At 45.9% G+C, this 20,451-nt stretch overlaps 1 protein-coding gene across 3 annotated transcripts in view; it reads right to left on the reverse strand.

The window, feature by feature from the left end:
- The window catches only part of slc8a1a (solute carrier family 8 member 1a), a gene marked incomplete at both ends in the record, with an annotated part of 87,249 nt that overhangs the window by 26,724 nt on the left and 40,074 nt on the right, over window positions 1-20,451 (reverse strand). For all 3 annotated transcript variants that reach the window (XM_084318497.1, XM_084318496.1, XM_084318498.1), the window contains one exon: window positions 16,583-16,682. In XM_084318497.1, the coding sequence (XP_084174623.1) occupies window positions 16,583-16,682 (100 nt within the window). The remainder of the gene's footprint in view (window positions 1-16,582; window positions 16,683-20,451) is intronic.

Below are 20,451 nucleotides of genomic sequence, written 5' to 3' on the forward strand. Positions count from 1 at the left end.
AATTAGGATGTATTTTTTAATCAACGTCATCACGTACACGTTGACTTTCGAAACTTCAACAAGCGGGCCACTTTTACAGTAAAGTTACAGAGGTGTTCATTTGCAAGGAGAGACGCATGGATTTCGTGTTCAAGTAAAGGTAAGCTAACATATTTCTATTATTATATTTCAGCTATCGAAAGCTCCACTGTCTGTGTGTATACTTGAGTAGCCTCCAGCTCCAGCAAGGATTCTCCGGCGATGCAGCTAGACCCTATACTAATACTCTACATTCAGCATGCAAGGATTCTCCGGCGCTGCAGCTGGACCCTATTGGTGTATAATGTTACGGTTCTTTGGTCAAATCACATTCATCAAGCCCTCAGCTAGAATACGCATTGAATCAATGTTATAAGACATTGATATCAGGAGCTATCTGTAGCTACTGCTAGCCCGCTAGATAACGTTAAGACAATTTAGTTTACTGGGACATAAAGATCTAACGTGAGCTAGCTAACGTTAGCTAGCTAACGAGGGAACGGAGGTATTATGCACTCGAGTCGACTATTGCTGGAGCATTTGTTGATATCAGCAGCTATCAGTAGCTAGCCAGCTAGATACCGTTAGACAATGCCTCGTCATGTATTAAACTAAAAGTGAATAGTTGACTGGGTCTTTGTTTAAACAGTAACGGTAGCTCATGGAGGTCCGATCTAGACTAGAGCAGACTGCCTCTGTGTTGATACGAGCAGAAGCCAATAGTATCCCGCTGCAGGGCTGGGCGGATATGACTCGTTGCCAAGTCTTTTTTCAAAATAAGAGTATCATATGAACTGAATGTTGCTAACTGCCGGAGCCATCGATATTATGACTCTAGCTGCGCTTGGGGCGGAAATGAGACCCGCACAGATTTTCAAAATAAGAGTATCGTTATGAACTACACGTCTACACGCCACACGGCGGGCAGACCTCTCAGTGACAAGCGCCAAAGGTAAAAACTGAGCGCCCCTGGCGGGTGGCAGTCTTAAATTTCGCCCCCTGATTACAGGCATATATGCTTTTGTTTTGCATATATGCATATAACAAGTTTAAACTGGTGATGCTCATCATGATTCAATAATCTAAATTGAACTGTATGAAATAAAAAGGCAGACTTGTATTGTATTAAATAAAAAGGCAGACTTATCTGGAATTACGCAGCATCAGAAATTTCAATACTTTTTTTTTTTTAGCACACATCCGCAATGGCCACCACTGGTGTAGTGTGTAGTGAGGCAGGCTCTACGTACCAGAGCTGACTGAGATGTGTAGTCAGTGGCAGCTCGTGAATTCTTCTCCAGGGGGGGCGAAATTAATTAGTATCCCCCTCTATCTCTCTTTCTCTCTCTTTCTCTCTCTCTCACTCACTCACACACAGCGCGACGTGGAATCTATCGTTACACAAGCAAGGAACTGCAAAAGATCAGACCTAGTAGTATGTAGTATACCAAGAATAACTTCAGTATGAGTACAGGGCTGTACACATATTTAGCATATTGTTAAACGAGCCAAGGCTAGCTATTAAACTATCGATATGAATTGAAAATGGGGGGCGGCTACGTGGCGTAGTGGGCAAGGCGCTCGCCACGAAATGCTGGAGACGCTGGGCTCGTCAGTTCGAGCCCAGCGCTCCACATTTGCTTTCAGTTTAGCTGGTCGTCCGTACTAATACACATTGGCCGTATTATGGGGTGGGAAACTGATGGGTGGGGATCGGGCGTTGTGGACAGCGACTCCCACAGGTCGGTTGGTGCGCCTGCGCAGTAGAATCAGGAAGTGTCGGGGGCAGCGTGAGCCTCCCACGCGTTACTCCTCGCCACTGAGAGATCGAGCTGCACAGGTGAAAAGATGCGACTGCTGTTACCTCAAGTACCGGAGGGGACTTGTGCTATGTATGACTTAGTCCACATTGCAGCCGGCTTGTGGGAGGCAAGAAACAGCGTCCGTGACAGGGGAGGGTTGAATTGGATGATACGAAATTGGGATGGGAGAAAATATGGAAAATGGGAGAAAAAGTGGATAAAAAAAAAATGAATTGAAAATGGGGGACCCTGATGTAAACAAGACAAACGTCTTTCTCTGGTCTGCATCCCCTTAACAATTGTGTGTATTGAGCCGTACTGTATTGTACCCATTCTGCAATCTGTTAAATAAAGTTTTCATTCATTCAAACATAGACTTACCATCACAAGGGGCGGAGCCAGGCGTTCATGGAGTAGGTCACGTTTTCACGGGAGCTCCCTATTATTGTGTGAAATACACTTGTCACCCCACTAGTCTTTATTTTATTTTTATTTTTTATTGGTCCTTTTGTTGAGTGGTCGAGTATCCACTACTTTCGTCGACCTTTTTTCAATTTTCACGATGACAATGAGTACCAGAGCCTCGAGTACCCCTGCCGGCAAAATGACATCGGGCCCGTCCACGCTGTCGCCAGAAATTAGTGAAATTCTCTCGGTCGTGACCAAACTCCATGAGGGCTTTGAGGAACGCTTCGCTGAGGCACAGAAGAAAGCGCAGGCGGAGCTGTTTGATTCCTTTCATCGGGTAATATCGGAGGAAATCAGGCTGGCGGTCGCCCCGATGAGAGAAGAGATGGAGTCGTTGCACGCTAACACCGCGGCAAATGCTATTGAGCTAGCCTCGCTAACGACAGAGGCCTCTCGACAGAGCGAGAAGGTGGCGGGTCTTGAGAGCTCCCTGCGGGCTATGCAGGCTGACGTTTCCCAACTACAGTCGGTGATTATGGAGATGCAGTCCCGGGAGAGACGATACAACATCAGGATTGTCGGTGTACCGGAGGGCAGTGAGGGAGGAGGACATCTTTCGGAGAGCGTGCCGGAGCTACTGCAGAAGATACTGGGGAAGGAAGTCCTCTCCGACCCTCCTGTGTGTGAAACGGCCTACAGAGCGGGCAAGGCCAGTCCTGGTGTGAGCAGGGGGCCGAGGCCTATCATTGTAAAGCTAAACAGGCTACAACAGAGAGAGCTCATCATGCGGTCGGCCCGTGCCAGGAGGGGGGAACTCGCTATCGGCAATCACAAAGTGGCCATTTTCGAGGACTTCACACCGGAGGTTCAAGCGGAGAGAAGCAAATACAAAGTGGTCATGGCCAAGCTATGGAATCTGGGCATGAGGCCTACACTATTTGCCCCCGCAAGATTGTCTGTGCTGTGCAAGGGCGATGACCGTCGCTCATTTTGGACGTTGGCCAGGGCGGAGGAATATCTAGGGGGGTTAGCCGTGACGGTGGCTTGATAGCTATGTCGGGTGAGTGACTTGATGTGTTGGACCTAGATGCATTGACAGGGCGGACTACTCACAATTGCTGGTTGTCATGCCTAATGACTTCGGTGACTTGCTAAATGCTGACCTCATGGTCGTACGTGTGCGTCGCCTTTATGATAGCTAGCGAGTTAGCTGGACAATGCTCATTTCAGATGCGGGCGTACGGGCTGGTTTCATCACTAGCTTGCGTGCTAGCATCGAACTAACTAGCAGGCTACGGCTATCGCCCGCATCGAGACATTCGAGAACCGATAATGTTTGCGTATGCACAATTCAACGATGATCGGGTCCTTATCTTACTTCTTATATGCTTTAATTTTTATTTCCAGGCTGTTTTGAGCTTTGGGCTCCAGTAGTATAAGGTCGGTTGAGTATATATATGCAATTTGTGATAACAGGTTGTGTCAGGTATAGCTTAGTATTATCACCGGGTTAATGAAGGTGTTTAATTCTATTCTTACATAGGTTATGTCATTCCAGCCGTTGTGCCTGACCAGAGGAGCTGCTACATGCTTGCACTTAGTCCATAACCCCTTTTTTCCTTTTCTTCTCATTGTCGCTGTTTAAATAACATCTACTTGCGCAATCTAACTGTGACCCGATCCTGCCTTAGTCTATCTGCTGGTATGCTTTGGTTTGATTTTGTTTTGAATTTTCCTTTATCCATTTATGCTATAACGTTGCGACATTAATACGCAGACTCTGTAGTAGATGGTTACAGGGCTGATGTTGACATTCGAAACCCGATAATGTTTGCGTATGCACAATTCAACGGTGATCTGGTCCTTTTCTTACTTCTTGTTTGCTTTAATTTTTATTTCCAGGCTGTTTTGAGCTTTGGGCACTAGTAGTAGAAGGTCGGTTGAGTATATATATGCAATATGTGATAACAGGTTGTGTCAGGTATAGCTTATTATTATCCCCGGGTTAATGAAGGTGTTTAATTCTATTCTTACATAGGTTATGTCATTCCAGCCGTTGTGCCTGACCAGAGGGGCTGTTACTGTTACATGCTTGCACTTAGTCCATAACCCCTTTTTCCTTTTCTTCTCATTGTCGCTGTTTAAATGGCATCTATTTGCGCAATTTAATTGTGACCCGATCCTACCTTAGTCTAGCTGCTGGTAGACTTTAATTTAATTTTGTTTTGAATTTTCCTTTATCCATTTATGCTATAAAGTTGTGACATTAATACGCAGACTCGGAAGTAGATGGTTACAGGTCTGATGTTGAGCTATTATATAGTAATGGCAAATTTTTCCATTATAGTTGTCTCATGTTAGGGCCTAGGCTCACGGTGGTTTTCGACCGATATCTTTATTGAATTTAATTTTAATTTTAATTTGTGTTTAGTGGACTAGTGGGGGTTGATCAGGGGGTTATCTAGAGGGGGGTCGATGTGGAGAGTGTCTTATTGGATCCATGACTCCAGTGGGTATTGATAGGAAGATGACCATCCTTAGTGGATGGGGCAGAGTGAGGGGATCGGAATGTGGGTATAGGAGGGTTAATGCTAGGACGAGTGGGTTAGGGTTTAGAGCAGAAGGAGGGGGGGTTGTTGTAACTGGGGTGGTTTTGTTCTGTGTTTTATGTACTGTTGTCTTATATGTGTGTGATTGTTCCTCCTCTGAACTCCTGGGATTGACCGTCTGGGCCCGCCTGGATCAGCGCCTCGAGCCTCAGCCTGGCTGCACTGGTATGTTCTCTACGCATTTAGACAATTTTGACCATGGCTAAATTGAATATTTTAATTTGGAACGCTGGGGGTCTTAACGCCCCACACAAGCGTGCCAGTGTCCTTTGGTTATTGAAGAGAAGAAATATTGACATTGCTCTCCTTAGTGAGACGCATTTATTGGTGGGTGATGTGTCAAGGCTGGCAAATCGACAATATCACGTTATCTCCTCATCCTCAGCCGATGATAAGACGAAAGGAGTCGTCATAGTTACAAGACGTAACCTTGATATCAAGGTCCTGGACGTGTGGTCGGACACGGAGGGAAGGATTACTATAGCAAAAGTTGAGTTTTCTCATAGGAAGATGGCAATAATAGCATTGTATGCTCCTAACACATTTGATTCAGCGTTCTATAATACAATCACGAAGAATATGTTGGAACTTACTGGATACGCTCTCATTGTGGGTGGCGATTTTAATGCGTGCTGGGATGCGGAGATGGATAGGTCCGGGTCCTCTGAAACGAGCGACCAAAAACGGTCCTCTAAGGCCCTCAGGATGTGGGCCCAGGACACGGGGCTCGCAGACCAATGGCGCTTATCCAATCCCACCCTCAAGGATTACTCTCACCTGTGGCACTCACCTCTGTGGTCATGAAATGTTTCGAGAGGCTGGTCAAGGACCACATTTGTGCCTCCCTCCCCAGTGATATGGACCCTATGCAATTTGCATACAGGACAAACAGGTCCACCGACGACGCGGTCTCCCAGGTACTGCACAGCACCCTCTCGCACCTTGACCGTCAGAAGGGGGGCTATGTGAGACTGTTGTTCATTGACTACAGCTCAGCGTTCAACACCATAGTCCCCACCAGACTGGTGGACAAGCTGATCGAGCTAGGTCTGAGCTCCGCCCTGAGCGCCTGGGTACTGGACTTTCTGAGCGAAAGACCCCAGGCAGTCAGGGTGGGGGGTCAGACCTCCAACACCATCACTCTGAGCATCGGGTCCCCCCAGGGCTGTGTTCTGAGCCCCCTGCTGTACTCACTCTACACACACAACTGTGTGGCCAAGTTCAGCTCCAACTCCATAGTGAAGTTCGCAGACGACACGGTGGTGGTGGGGCTGATCTCGGACAACGACAAGAAGGCCTACCGGGAGGAGGTTGAGGTACTGGAACGCTGGTGCCAGGACAACAGCCTGCTCCTGAACATTGGTAAAACCAAGGAGCTGATCGTGGATTATAGGAGAGGACAGCAGGAGACGCACACACCACTGATGATTAACGGGGCTACCGTGGACAGGGTGAGCAGCTTTAAGTACCTGGGGGTCCACATCTCAGAGGACCTGACATGGTCAACACACATAGACACAGTAGTAAAGAAGGCGAAACAGCGCCTCTACCACCTGAGACAGTTAAGGAAGTTCAGAGTATCGGGGAAGATACTCCAGTCCTTCTACTCAGGAGCTGTAGAGAGCATCCTGACCGGAAACATCACTGCCTGGTATGGAAACAGCACGGCACAGGACAAGAAGGCCCTACAGAGAGTGGTGCGCTCAGCCGAGCGTACCACGGGTATTGCACTACCCCCCCTGCAGGTTCTATACAACAAGAGGTGCAAATCCAGAGCCTGCAGGATAATGAAAGACCCTCACCACCCCAATAACAGCCTGTTTCAGCTGCTGAGGTCAGGCAGACGCCTGCGAACCCCAGCTACTAGGACAGAGCGGCTTAGGCTCAGCTTCTTCCCCCAGGCCATCAGAGCCATGAACAATGAACATTGAGTGCTCAGAACATTGAACTACCCACACACAAGCACACATGAACACACACACGACACGCACACTGTGCACGCTCACACACGAGCAGCCACTTAACACTTTAACATGAGCGGGCACACACTCATGTCGCACACACGCACACTTATGGCCAAAGGAAAGGACACTTTAAATTAGAATAACAGGAACAGTGTATTGCACTACCAAAGCTAACTAGCATGTCCCATATGCTCTGTAAATAACTATGTACAGATACCGAGATGTCACTCCATGTTACCTGTTACCTGTTTACTGCACAATGTTGTTTTTTCATTTTGATTCTATTATATGTACCACTGTATTGCACATCGTTGCGGGCAAGACCACCCGCATTTCATTGTATACCTGTATGCCGTGACAATTAAAACTCTTGACTTGACTTGACTTGACTTGTCAGCCAGACACAAAACCTTCTCTCGAATAGACACACAGCACACAGCAGCATCACACCTGGACAAGAGGCAGGGGAACTATGTGAGAATGCTATTCATCGACTACAGCTCGGCATTCAATACCATAGTCCCCTCCATACTCATAGCCAAGCTCAGGGACCTGGGCTTGAACTATGACCTCTGCCAGTGGGTCTTGGACTTCCTGACTGGCAGACCCCAGGTGGTGAGAGCAGGCAACTGCACCTCCTCATCCATCACCCTCAACATAGGGGCCCCCCAGGGCTGTGTTCTGAGTCCCCTCCTCTACTCCCTGTACACACACGACTGTGTGGCTCAGCGGAGTAGCAATACAATCATCAAATTTGCTGACGACACAGTGGTGGTGGGCCTGATCTCTGCCAACGACGAGAGGGCCTACCTGGAAGAGGTCAAGGTCCTGGCGGGATGGTGCCAGGAAAACAGCCTCTCCCTGAACGTCAGCAAAACAAAGGAGATGATTGTGGACTTCAGGAGGTCGGGGGTCAAGGACTACAGCCCCCTCAGCATCGACGGGGCACCGGTTGAGAGAGTCAACAGCTTTAAGTACCTCGGAGCCTACATATCCGAGGACTTGACATGGACCACACACATTGACAGTGTTGTGAAGAAGGCACGACAACGCCTCTACTTCCTCAGGCGCCTAAGGAAGTTCCAAGTCAGTCAGAAGATCCTTAAGAACTTCTACTCATGTACAATAGAGAGCATCTTGACCGGCAACATCACCTCCTGGTTTGGGAATAGCACTGCACAAGACCGAAGCAGACTACAAAGAGTGACACGTTCAGCCGAACGCACAATTGGAGGGGGGCTCCCCACCCTCCAGAACATTTACAACAAGCGTTGCAAGGGCAAGGCTAAGAGAATCATTAAAGACTCCAGTCACCCGAACAACTGCCTCTTTGAACTGCTGCGGTCAGGCAAGCGATACCGGAGTCTCAAGGCGAGCACAGAAAGACTCAGAAGAAGCTTCTATCCCCAGGCCATCAGGCTGCTAAACGAACAATGAACACTACACAACAACAACCACCAAACGCACATAGCACACACATCCACACGCACACACTCACTTTAAACAAACACACTGTAGCACCCACTCCACACACTTTATAGCACACACCCACTTTAAACAAACACACTGTAGCACCCACTCCCCACACTTTATATTTATTGATGAAGGATTGCACTACAACTCGTACACCTTACTGTAAATTGTACCTAAATTGTACCTCATCCCATTTCTGCTTTGCACTATATAGTACTGTACATTAGTACACTGCATAGTATTGTATATTATATGGTAACTCAGAACATTGTACATATGTCTATACCGAACACTGTGACCTCATTTTCTTCTTCTAAATTACATGCTATACTATGTTATTTGATACTATCTTGTCTAGCACAGTCTCTGGAGCGTAACAGTAAGAAGCATTTTGTATGAAAGTATTCTGTACTTCTGTATGACAACTATTAAAGAAACTAAACTAGACTATGCATTCGCGTCCCCTAATATGTTTGATAGTTTCGATGTCTCATTGGTTCCCTTGGCTCTCTCAGACCACAAGGGGATTTTCCTTACGGCAACCTTTGGCAGGCTCTCCGCGAGAGCTCCCAGATGGCGTTTTAATTCAACCTTGCTAAAGAACGATGATTTCTGTTCTGAGTTCAGGAGTAAACTAGCTGAATTCTTGCAGATCAACGTTGGCACAGTCAAAGACCCTAGGGTCCTGTGGAACGCATTGAAAGGATTTATCAGGGGTCATGTCACACTTTTCGCCTCCAATTTGCGAAAATCCCGGTCAAAAAAGCTAGAAGGACTGGAAACATTATATGCGGACCTATACGCATCCTTGCAAACTAACTATAGTGAACGACTAAACACACAACGTAAGATAGTCAAGAAAGAAATAAACTCCATACTTAAACAACAGTCTGAGTTCTTGATACATAGGACAAGACAAAATTACTACTTTCACGGCTCCAGGCCTAGCCATCTATTGGCAATGAAAATACGCTCGAATGATCATTTCTCGGATATCCCCTCGATCAAGACGAGCCAGGGTGCAGTCACTACTGATTCGAAAAAGATCAATGACACTTTTAAAGAGTTTTACTCACAGTTATATAGCTCAGAGGTTAATCTTGATGACTCTAAATTTGAATCGTTCATTGGCGGGCTTGAGTTACCCCACATCTCTGAGGAAGAGGCCAAGGAACTGGGGAAACCGATCACTCTTACGGAATTGAGGGAGACGATTACTGAAATGCAGAGGGGTAAGGCACCAGGCTGGGATGGTATTCCACCCGAAGTGTATTTAGCTTTCTGGGACCAACTGGGTCCATTGATGCTCGATATGATCAATTACGCTATCGAACAAGGGGAGTTCTCAAGAGATGTCAATATGGCGTTGATTTCTTTACTTCTCAAGAAGGACAAAGATCCCAATGATTGTGGTAGCTATAGACCCTTGAGTCTTCTCGGGCCGATTTAAAAGTGTTTGCCAAGGTGCTGGCCCGTCGCCTGCAGAGATTTATGACTGTATTGGTACACTGCGATCAAACTGGTTTTATCCCGGGGCGCATGGCTGCAGATAATCTTAGGAGGCTGTTGCATGTAAACGATAACAGTAAAGACAGTACAGCTCCGTCCACAGTTCTGTCTTTGGATGCCATGAAGGCGTTTGACAGACTTGAGTGGTCATACCTGTGGAAGGTACTTGAGATTATGGGTCTAATGATGATGGCGCTGCTCCGACCGGCTGCCTCTCTGTTCGCTCCGTCGAGACTGTGTTTACTTTTGTTAATATTTATAGTTTTTAGAGTTTTGTTCGTACCAACTGTTGGTGCATTTAATGTATATGACCGTCAGTCACTCATAGACATTGGATTACGGGAAACTTACCAACTGGATTACTCACTGGATCAGCTTTCCGAACCGCATCAATGGCCTGAAGAAATTCTCCGGAGATCAGGACCAGATCCTTTGTTCCTAGACCCCAGGAACAGAGGAACCAGACGGCGAGGGAAGAGGGCTGGGATCCGTAACAGGCTGAGATCCAGACGCCACCGCACACCACTGCCCAGTATATTACTAGCCAATGTACAATCAATTGACAATAAACTGGATGACATCCGAGCAAGGATTCAATATCAAAGAGACGTTAGGGACTGCAACGTCCTCTGCTTCACCGAGACGTGGTTGACGCCGGACGTCCCAGACCACGCAATTCAACCGGCTGATCACTTCTTTATTCACCGCAAGGACAGATCAGCAGAGTCCGGTAAACAACGTGGAGGAGGTATTGCCTTCATGTTTAACAAAAATTGGAGTGACCCAACTAACGTGAAGGAATTATCCAACCACTGCTCCCCAGAACTGGAATATATAACCATCAAGTGTCGTCCTTTCTTCCTCCCGAGGGAGTTAACGGCGATCGTCCTGGTCGGAGTGTATATTCCACCGCAAGCCAGCAACAAGGTTGCGCTCTCCAGACTACACGACGAGGTAAATAGAATCCAAGAGGCGAATGTAGTTCTGGGAGATTTCAATAGCGCCAATCTGAGAAAGGTATTGCCTGACTTCTATCAGCATGTGACTTGCAACACCAGAGGCGGTAACATCCTAGATCACTGTTACACGCAATTTAAAGGTGGCTACAAGGCTCATTCTGATAGTGGCTTCGGTAAGTCAGATCACGCATCAATTTTTCTTTCACCAAAGTACAGACAGAGAATTAAAAGTACTCCCGTAGTCTCGCGAGAGGTGCAGAAATGGGATGTGACGTCAGAGGATACGATCCGGTCAGTGTTTCACAACACAGACTGGAATGTGTTCCGCGACACAGATAACATTAATGCCTACACGGAGACAGTGCTGGACTATGTTTGTACTAGGGTGAAAGAAACAATCCCCACTACCAAAATGAAAGTTTACCCAAATCAAAAACCCTGGGTAGACAAATCCGTCCGTGAAGCTCTGAGAGAGCGCACCAAAGCATACAACGACGGCCTAGAGGCAGGCAACATGAATGACCACAAGGTGGCGCGATACAACGTAAGGAGGACTGTGTCAGAGGCCAAACGACGCTACAGGGATAAAATTGAACTCCAGTTTGAACAAGCTGACTCTAGAGCTATGTGGCAGGGGCTCAAAACGATGACAGACTACAAAGGCGCCTCCCTCAAACTGAACAGTGACATCTCCTTAGCAAATGACCTCAATACCTTCTATGCGAGGTTTGATGCTGGTAATAACAACACCAGCTCACAAGCCTCGGCAATGGGGGGGGGGGGGTCGGCTGCTGATGGAGGCGCAGTGTTCAGGGTAACAGAGCATGAGGTGAGGCGGACCTTTAAAAAAGTGAATATCAGGAAGGCAGCAGGTCCAGACGGCATCCCCGGCCGCGTCCTAAAAGTCTGTGCCGACCAACTGGCCCCAGTATTCACTGACATATTTAACCTGTCCTTAGAACAGGCTGTCATCCCCACCTGCCTGAAGAAGTCCACTATTATCCCTGTACCCAAAAAATCCAAGCCTGCTTGCCTCAACGACTACCGCCCTGTAGCTCTCACCTCCATAGCCATGAAGTGCTTCGAGAAGCTAGTAAAGGGCTACATCTGCTCCTCCCTCCCCATCAACATGGACCCCCTGCAATTTGCATACCGCCCCAACAGGTCCACGGAGGACGCCATATCCCATGTGCTGCACACAGCAGCATCACACCTGGACAAGAGGCAGGGGAACTATGTGAGAATGCTATTCATCGACTACAGCTCGGCATTCAATACCATAGTCCCCTCCATACTCATAGCCAAGCTCAGGGACCTGGGCTTGGGCTATGACCTCTGCCAGTGGGTCTTGGACTTCCTGACTGGCAGACCCCAGGTGGTGAGAGCAGGCAACTGCACCTCCTCATCCATCACCCTCAACATAGGGGCCCCCCAGGGCTGTGTTCTGAGTCCCCTCCTCTACTCCCTGTACACACACGACTGTGTGGCTCAGCGGAGTAGCAATACAATCGTCAAATTTGCTGACGACACAGTGGTGGTGGGCCTGATCTCTGCCAACGACGAGAGGGCCTACCTGGAAGAGGTCAAGGTCCTGGCGGGATGGTGCCAGGAAAACAGCCTCTCCCTGAACGTCAGCAAAACAAAGGAGATGATTGTGGACTTCAGGAGGTCGGGGGTCAAGGACTACAGCCCCCTCAGCATCGACGGGGCACCGGTTGAGAGAGTCAACAGCTTTAAGTACCTCGGAGCCTACATATCCGAGGACTTGACATGGACCACACACATTAACAGTGTTGTGAAGAAGGCACGACAACGCCTCTACTTCCTCAGGCGCCTAAGGAAGTTCCAAGTCAGCCAGAAGATCCTTAAGAACTTCTACTCATGTACAATAGAGAGCATCTTGACCGGCAACATCACCTCCTGGTTTGGGAATAGCACTGCACAAGACCAAAGCAGACTACAAAGAGTGACACGTTCAGCCGAACGCACAATTGGAGGGGGGCTCCCCACCCTCCAGAACATTTACTACAAGCGTTGCAAGGGCAAGGCTAAGAGAATCATTAAAGACTCCAGTCACCCGAACAACTGCCTCTTTGAACTGCTGCGGTCAGGCAAGCGATACAGGAGTCTCAAGGCGAGCACAGAAAGACTCAGAAGAAGCTTCTATCCCCAGGCCATCAGGCTGCTAAACGAACAATGAATGAACACTACACAACAACAACCACCAAACGCACATAGCACACACATCCACACGCACACACTCACTTTAAACAAACACACTGTAGCACCCACTCCACACACTTATAGCACACACCCACTTTAAATAAACACACTGTAGCACCCACTCCCCACACTTTATATTTATGGATGAAGGATTGCACTACAACTCGTACACCTTACTGTAAATTGTACCTAAAATTGTACCTCATCCCATTTCTGCTTTGCACTAGATAGTACTGTACATTAGTACACTGCATAGTATTGTGTATTGTATATTATATGGTAACTCAGAACATTGTACATATGTCTATACCGAACACTGTGACCTCATTTTCTTCTTCTAAATTCATGCTATATTATGTTATTATGTTATTTGATACTATCTTGTCTAGCACAGTCTCTGGAGCGTAACAGTAAGAAGCATTTTGTATGAAAGTATTCTGTACTTCTGTATGACAACTATTAAAGAACTTGAACTTGAACTTGGAAAGAGTTTTATTCATATGATTAAAGTCCTGTATGCCTCGCCGTCTGCGATGATACTGACAGGCAAAAACTGTTCCACACTTTTTCCAGTCTCCAGATCTTCTAGACAGGGTTGTCCTCTGAGCCCAGGACTGTTCGCGCTTTCCCTCGAACCATTGGCCCAATTTATTAGGCAATCGGAGGACATCGTCCCCATAATGGTCAATAATACTCCACACAAAATTGCTCTCTATGCGGATGACCTGCTGATTTTCATGGACGACCCCTCCCGGTTGGCCGCAAAATTATTGGGAATAATCTACGACTTTGGTCAAATGTCAGGCTTTAAGATTAATTGGAACAAATCAGCCTGCCTACCTCTTAATGAGCTGGCCAAGACGGTACGACTACCAGCTGATATCCCCATAGTAGAACATTTTAAATACTTGGGCATAGAGATATTCCCCACGCTGAATCAAACTACTAAGTACAACTTCACGGGTACTTATGATCAAATACGCCAGGATCTAGACAGGTGGTCGTCCCTTCCTAACTCTTTACAAGCCCGGGCTTCCATAATCAAAATGAACGACCTGCCTAGGATAAATTTTGTTAGCTCAATGCTCCCCCTGCCCCCTCCAATAGACCACTGGCGCAAGGTACAATCGATGGTATCTAAGTTTATCTGGAATAACAAACGCCCGAGAATCAAAAGAGCTACTACTCAACGTAGGAAACAAGATGGGGGCCTCGCAATCCCTGATTTTAAGCTTTATTTATGGTCCTTTTCACTGAGACCTCTGATGTGCTGGCTAGACCCTGTAGATGCTGTATCTTGGCGCTCCTTAGAAGCGGCGGCGGTCTCACCGCTAAGATTGCAGGATGTGGTGTACTCCACTGTCCCTATTTCGAAATGCCGACTGAGGTATGGACCGATCATAACTCACGTGATCCAGACGTGGCGTAATGTACAGAAGTCGTGTGGGGTTAAATGCCCATGGCACCTGGACTCTCCAATTTTTAATAACCAGCAATTACTTATTGGGCACAAGCCGGTTAATATTCCTCAATGGCAAAGGAGGGGAGTTCATACTCTGGAGGATATTTATGATAAGAACGGCCTCCGTGCGTTTCAGGACTTAAGAGAATTTTATGACCTTCCCGGCGAGTCCTTCTTTCTTTACCTTCAACTAAGGTCAGCGCTGAGGGCGCATGGCGTGCCGTGGGCTCAGGCTCTGCAACCACACCCCTTTCTCAGGCTCATAGTGGACAGGACGACCTCCAGAGGGTTTGGCTCAGACTTTTATACGCTATTAATTCAATCCACGTATAAAAATGTATCATTGGATACAATCTGGCGTGTGGATATCCCGGAGTTGGACCCCGAGTTTGATTGGGATGATGTTTGGGCAAATGTGGCATTGTCTTCCCGCAACCCCAATCACCAGCAGATTAATTTTAATTATATTCATAGGACCTATCTTACACCTAGGAAGTTATTTGCTATGGGACTGATAGCCGACTCTCGGTGCACTTTGTGCTCTCAAAAGGCCACTGGCACTTATATGCATATGTATTGGGATTGCCCACCAGTGGCCCGTTTCTGGAGGTCAATAACGGACAAACTTTCAGATCTGTGTGGCTTAACTATCCCATTCACAGCTGTTACGCTACTCCTGAACGATATAACGACACTACCCGCGTCCGTACAACTGAAAAGGGTTGTCCTAGCGGGCGTCACAGCAGCGAAGAAGCTAATAGCAATGAGATGGAAGGAGCCTGAGAAGCTCACAGTGATTAACTGGTCCCTAACATTGTTGGATGTGATTTATCTTGAGATATCCACGGCGCGGGTGATTGGGGTAGGACAGGCTGGCATTGACCTGTGGTTCGCAGCAGCTGAGAAGGTAAGGACCGCCGTGTGCGGCTGAGCGGGGTTGGGGTGCTTGATCGGGGGGGTCCGGCGGTCTCATGGGAGGGGATGGAGGAAATGTCTTGTCTGTCTTGTTTTTTGTCTTGTCCTTCTTAACTTTGACTGCGGGGATTTTAGGGGGGGGTTGATATTTAGCTATTTTGCGCTATTTGTCAATTCACATGACATCTCCCCAAGGGACTAATGTTGGCAGACTGATTGACCTGTCAACCAACTTGGAGGAAGATTCTCTTTCTTCTTACACTTTACCTTCTGCGAGTTTAGCAGTCTTGACAACATGTGTAAGGGACCTAGGCTATCTACAGTAAACCTGCGGCAACACTCTCGTAAACAGTCTTTTCAGTCACTCCACTTTGTAAAGGTGGTGAAAGGTTGGCATGTTTGAAGAAATTTTTGCTATTGAAGTTGCCATCTATATTTGATAGGTTGAACGCTGTTTCTTTTTCTTTTTTGTCTTTATAATTTGTTATTCTGTATTATTATTGTTTGTTATTTTCCTGTTGAGTTATGTTTTTTGTTACTGTGGTTATTGTGTTGTCTTGTTTCATGTAATTAATAATAAAAAAAATTTGATAAAAAAAAAGACTTACCATCACAAGAGTTGAATGGGGCGAGATATTCAGCTGTCCAGTGCACAACAATGCTTGTTGTTGTTGAACAAGCCATAATACACTTCTTTTAAATCCAAAAGAAACGGGCAGTAACGTTAAAACAGTCCATACCGTCGTTAGCTGGATCCAGCTACGGTAGAGTCAAGGTAGAATATACGGACTGCGATCATCCGGAAGGACCCTGCGTGCTTGGAAGATCGCTCGAAAACGCGACCGGCTTCCATCATATTACATCATATTTCAACGCACAGCGCGTTACGCACTGATAGGCGAAATATATTTGCTTGACCTATTTCATTGGCTGGGAGGACACAGCGATGAGTCTGCCCTGCGCGATATGTCTCGCCCAGCCCAGACAGTGACTTCCTGTGACTCACAAAATAATTATTTATATTTGATATATTAACGTTATATTGTGCATTGGAAACACAAACATACATAAAATGAGTAAATATTATTCATTTTAAACATGTTTATTTTATTTCTAGGGTCTAAAATAAAAATTAAATATTTTCTTCTTCTTCTGCTCTCTTTACCAGGTGGTGTGTAGTGTGTAGTGTGTAGGGTGTAGTGTGTAGTGTGTAGTGTGTAGTGAGGCAGGCTCTACGTACCAGAGCTGACTGTCATGGCCTCCACAAACTGCTCCCTCCAGCTGTTGGTTCCGATCACCAAGGCCAGGTTGGTTTTCCTAATGAGCTTATCTACGGTGCTCTGAGGGAGGAAGCACATGGTCAGGTGTTAGTTTGAAAACATTCACACAATGTGACATTATTCCATGAAAGAGCCTCAGGAGAGATTGTGTGTGTGTGTGTGTGTGTGTGTGTGTGTGTGTGTGTGTGTGTGTGTGTGTGTGTGTGTGTGTGTGTGTGTGTGTGTGTGTGTGTGTGTGTGTGTGTGTGTGTGTGTGTGTGTGTGTGTGTGTGTGTGTGTGTGTGTGTGTGTGTGTGTGTGTGTGTGTGTGTGTGTGTGTGTGTGTGTGTGTGTGTGTGTGTGTGTGTGTGTGTGAATAATGAATAATGAATAATGAATAATGAGGGGCTGGGTGTTGTCACTTAGCCAGCTAGCTGCACTAATGTCAGTTAGCCAGCTAGCTGCACTAATGGGGGTCATCCCTATGTTCCCCGGGTCCTATGTTTCTCGGGTTCTATGTTCCCCGCTTAAAAAAAAAAGGGGCCTATGTTCCCCCCTCCCGAAATAAAGGTTCTATGCTCCCCGGTCCCGCCCGCTCCCGAACAAAAAAAGGATGAAGTTACAAAGGGAAAAGGGCAAAAGCAATTACTCTTTGACAATGCTACAGCGCACAATAAAAAGAAAAGATCCAGGCGGAATTAAATATGCCATAGGAGTAGAAGGGTTTTAAACTGACGTCAAATCGGAGCAAAACAAGCTGAATCCGCTTCAAGAAGACGCATGACATTGGGTATATACTAGGGGTGTAACGGTACGTGTATTCGTCCCGCGAATTTACAGTACGGCCGTCACGGTGCGGTACGTGCAGGAAGGCACATTTACATTGGAACAGCTGCAGGGTCATTACAATTTTACAGTTTTCTTTCGTTTTCTTGTTCGCCCAATAACGTTAACCAAATGAAACCAATGGAAAGACACACACACACGTCGCCGACACACACACACGCGCCAACAAACACATTCTCCCCCGCCGGACTCACAGGCACAGCTCATCAAATAAAAAAAAGAAACATACTTTTCCGGACAGATCATCTGAGCTCCTCTCCAGTTGAACTCCTACTGTGTTTAAATCCAAATAATCCTCTGCCATTGTTGTAATATGTCATCTGTTCTCTAGTATTCAGTCTCGTCGTGAAGTTAAATTCTCTCTAGAAGTGAAACTGAAACTTCACAAGGATAAATTGTTAAAGGGGCAGTAGGCAAGTTATTATAGTTACATAAATATAATATATAAATTCAAAAATTCAAAAAAGAATTATATTAATAATAATTATTATAAATATTTTTTTTCTGTTGTACCAAACTCGTACCGAACCGTGACCCCAATACCGAGGTACGTACTGAACCGTGGCTTCTGTATACCGTTACACCCCTAGTATATACTAATTACAACAAGACATTAATTAATTGCATTGTTACTGTTCACATGTGTCGTGCCGTCATATTTAAGTAAGGATAGTTTGAAAACTTTGAATGACACTTCAGCACCAAGGCGCTGTCCACCGAAGTTATTATACTTCAAAGCACTACTGCTATGGATAAAACAAGGTATAATAAGGATGTTTTAGGTGGTGGTAGTTTCTGTGTTAGGACATTATAGCTGAAATATATAGCCTAGCTATAGTCGGTCTGATATATATTAGAGAAAACCTCAAACCTCAAAATTTTTAGAAACACGCTTTATATTAACTTAATAAATAAACAAAAACGAAAAATCTACTTATGTCAACGAAAATGTCCAGTAGGCCTAACTAAATAACATACACCAAATCCCGCATCACCTACAAAACCCTCCTGCTCACCTACAAATCCCTTCACGCTCTGGCACCTCAGTACCTCACTGACCTCCTCCACCCCTACACTCAGTCACGGTCCCTGCGATCCACTGACACTGGTCAGCTCTCCATCCCCCGAACCAGGCTGCGGACCTTCGGGGACAGAGCTTTCAGTGTGGCACCCTCTGGAATTCCCTCCCCGCAGAACTCTGCACCGCCCCAACTCTGGACTCATTAAAAAAACTGCTCAAAACCCACCTCTTCAACTTGGCCTTTAACCCCTAATTTCTCTATTTATATTTATATGTTGTGTCTGTCCACTATGTTTGTTACTTTGTTATTTTTTCCCCCTATTTAAAGCGACCTTGGGTCTCTTGAAAGGCGCTATATGAAATGAAGCTATTATTATTATTATTATTATTATTACTAGTGCTGTCAGGCGATTAAAAAAATTTATCTAATTAATTACAGGATTTGTAATTAATTAATCTAATTAATTGCATTTTAATCGCATAACCATTTTATGCCTGATATTCTATATTATATAATCATATTTCAAATTGCATGTGTCCGGATGGCAGAATTCAGTACTGTATCTACAAAACCTTCTGTTTAATCATCTTCCATCTATTAATTTGCTTAGATTTTTCAGGTCTGGTCAATTTGAGCATGGTGTTATTCATAGTCAAAGATACAAAAAAATGTATTGATATTCTCATTTGGTTCATTACAATTTACTCAAAATAAAATTTTCATTCAATCAATCACCGCGCAGATTGATTGATTGAATGAAAATGTTATTAACAGATTGCAGAATGGGTACAATACAGTACGGCACACAATTGTTAAGGGGATGCAGACCCCTTGCACCGTGCAATCCATTCTTTGTGGATCTAGCCCACAGTATTTCTGACACTGGGAATACATTCCCTGAGATTCATAGATGTCCCTAGAATCAGATACCAAGAACATGCAAATGGACCATATTAAAAAATAAAAAGTCTGTAAATGTGTATTCTACATTCTTATGGAATGAATGAGATACAAAAAAAATATTATTAAAAAAAAAACTTTTTTGTTGTAATTAATTTTGAGTTAATTTTCATAACGCGATATTTTGCTGTGTAATTAATTAATCTAATTAACGTGATAAACTGACAGCCCTAATTATTACACCATCACACAACTCTGTCGCTTTTTCGGGAGTAGCAGGGAACATAGAACCTTTTTTTAGTCGCAACGTGTACGTTTGAGAACACTACCGTAATGACAGAGAAATGAAGAAAGCTGACATGGTCGGCCCTCACACAACTCTGTCGCTTTTTCGGGAGCGGGTAGCGGGAGTGGGGAATATAGAACCCGGGGAACATAGGACCTTTTTTATCGCAAGCGGGGAACATAGAACCCGGTGAACATAGGACCTGGGGAACATAGACATGCTCCCAACTAATGTCAGTTAGCCAGCTAGCTGCACTAATGTCAGTTAGTTAGCTAGCTGCACTAATGTCAGTTAGCTAGCTAGCTGCACTAATGTCAGCTAGCTAGCTAGCTGTGCTAATGTCAGTTAGCTATCTAGCTGCACTAATGTCAGTTAGTTGCCAGTGCGGTACTACTGACGTTAGCGTTGCCAAAGACTGGACGGCAATGACTAGAAGACATCCATGAAGGCTGCCTCTGACTGCAGAGGCTGAGTGGATTCACATTACAGGCAGCAGAGGCTGAGTGACAGCAGAGGCTGAGTGGATTCACATTACAGCAGAGGCTGAGTGGATCCACATTACAGCAGAGGCTGAGTGGATCCACATTACAGCAGGCTGCCTCAGAGGCTGAGTGGATCCACATTACAGCAGGCTGCCTCAGAGGCTGAGTGGATCCACATTACAGCATGCTGCCTCAGAGGCTGAGTGGATCCACATTACAGCACGCTGCCTCAGAGGCTGAGTGGATCCACATTACAGCAGGCTGCCTCAGAGGCTGAGTGGATCCACATTACAGCAGGCTGCCTCAGAGGCTGA

This window comes from Notolepis coatsorum (genome assembly GCF_963971535.1).
Source record: "Notolepis coatsorum genome assembly, chromosome: 7".
In the NCBI taxonomy this organism is placed as follows: domain Eukaryota; kingdom Metazoa; phylum Chordata; class Actinopteri; order Aulopiformes; family Paralepididae; genus Notolepis; species Notolepis coatsorum.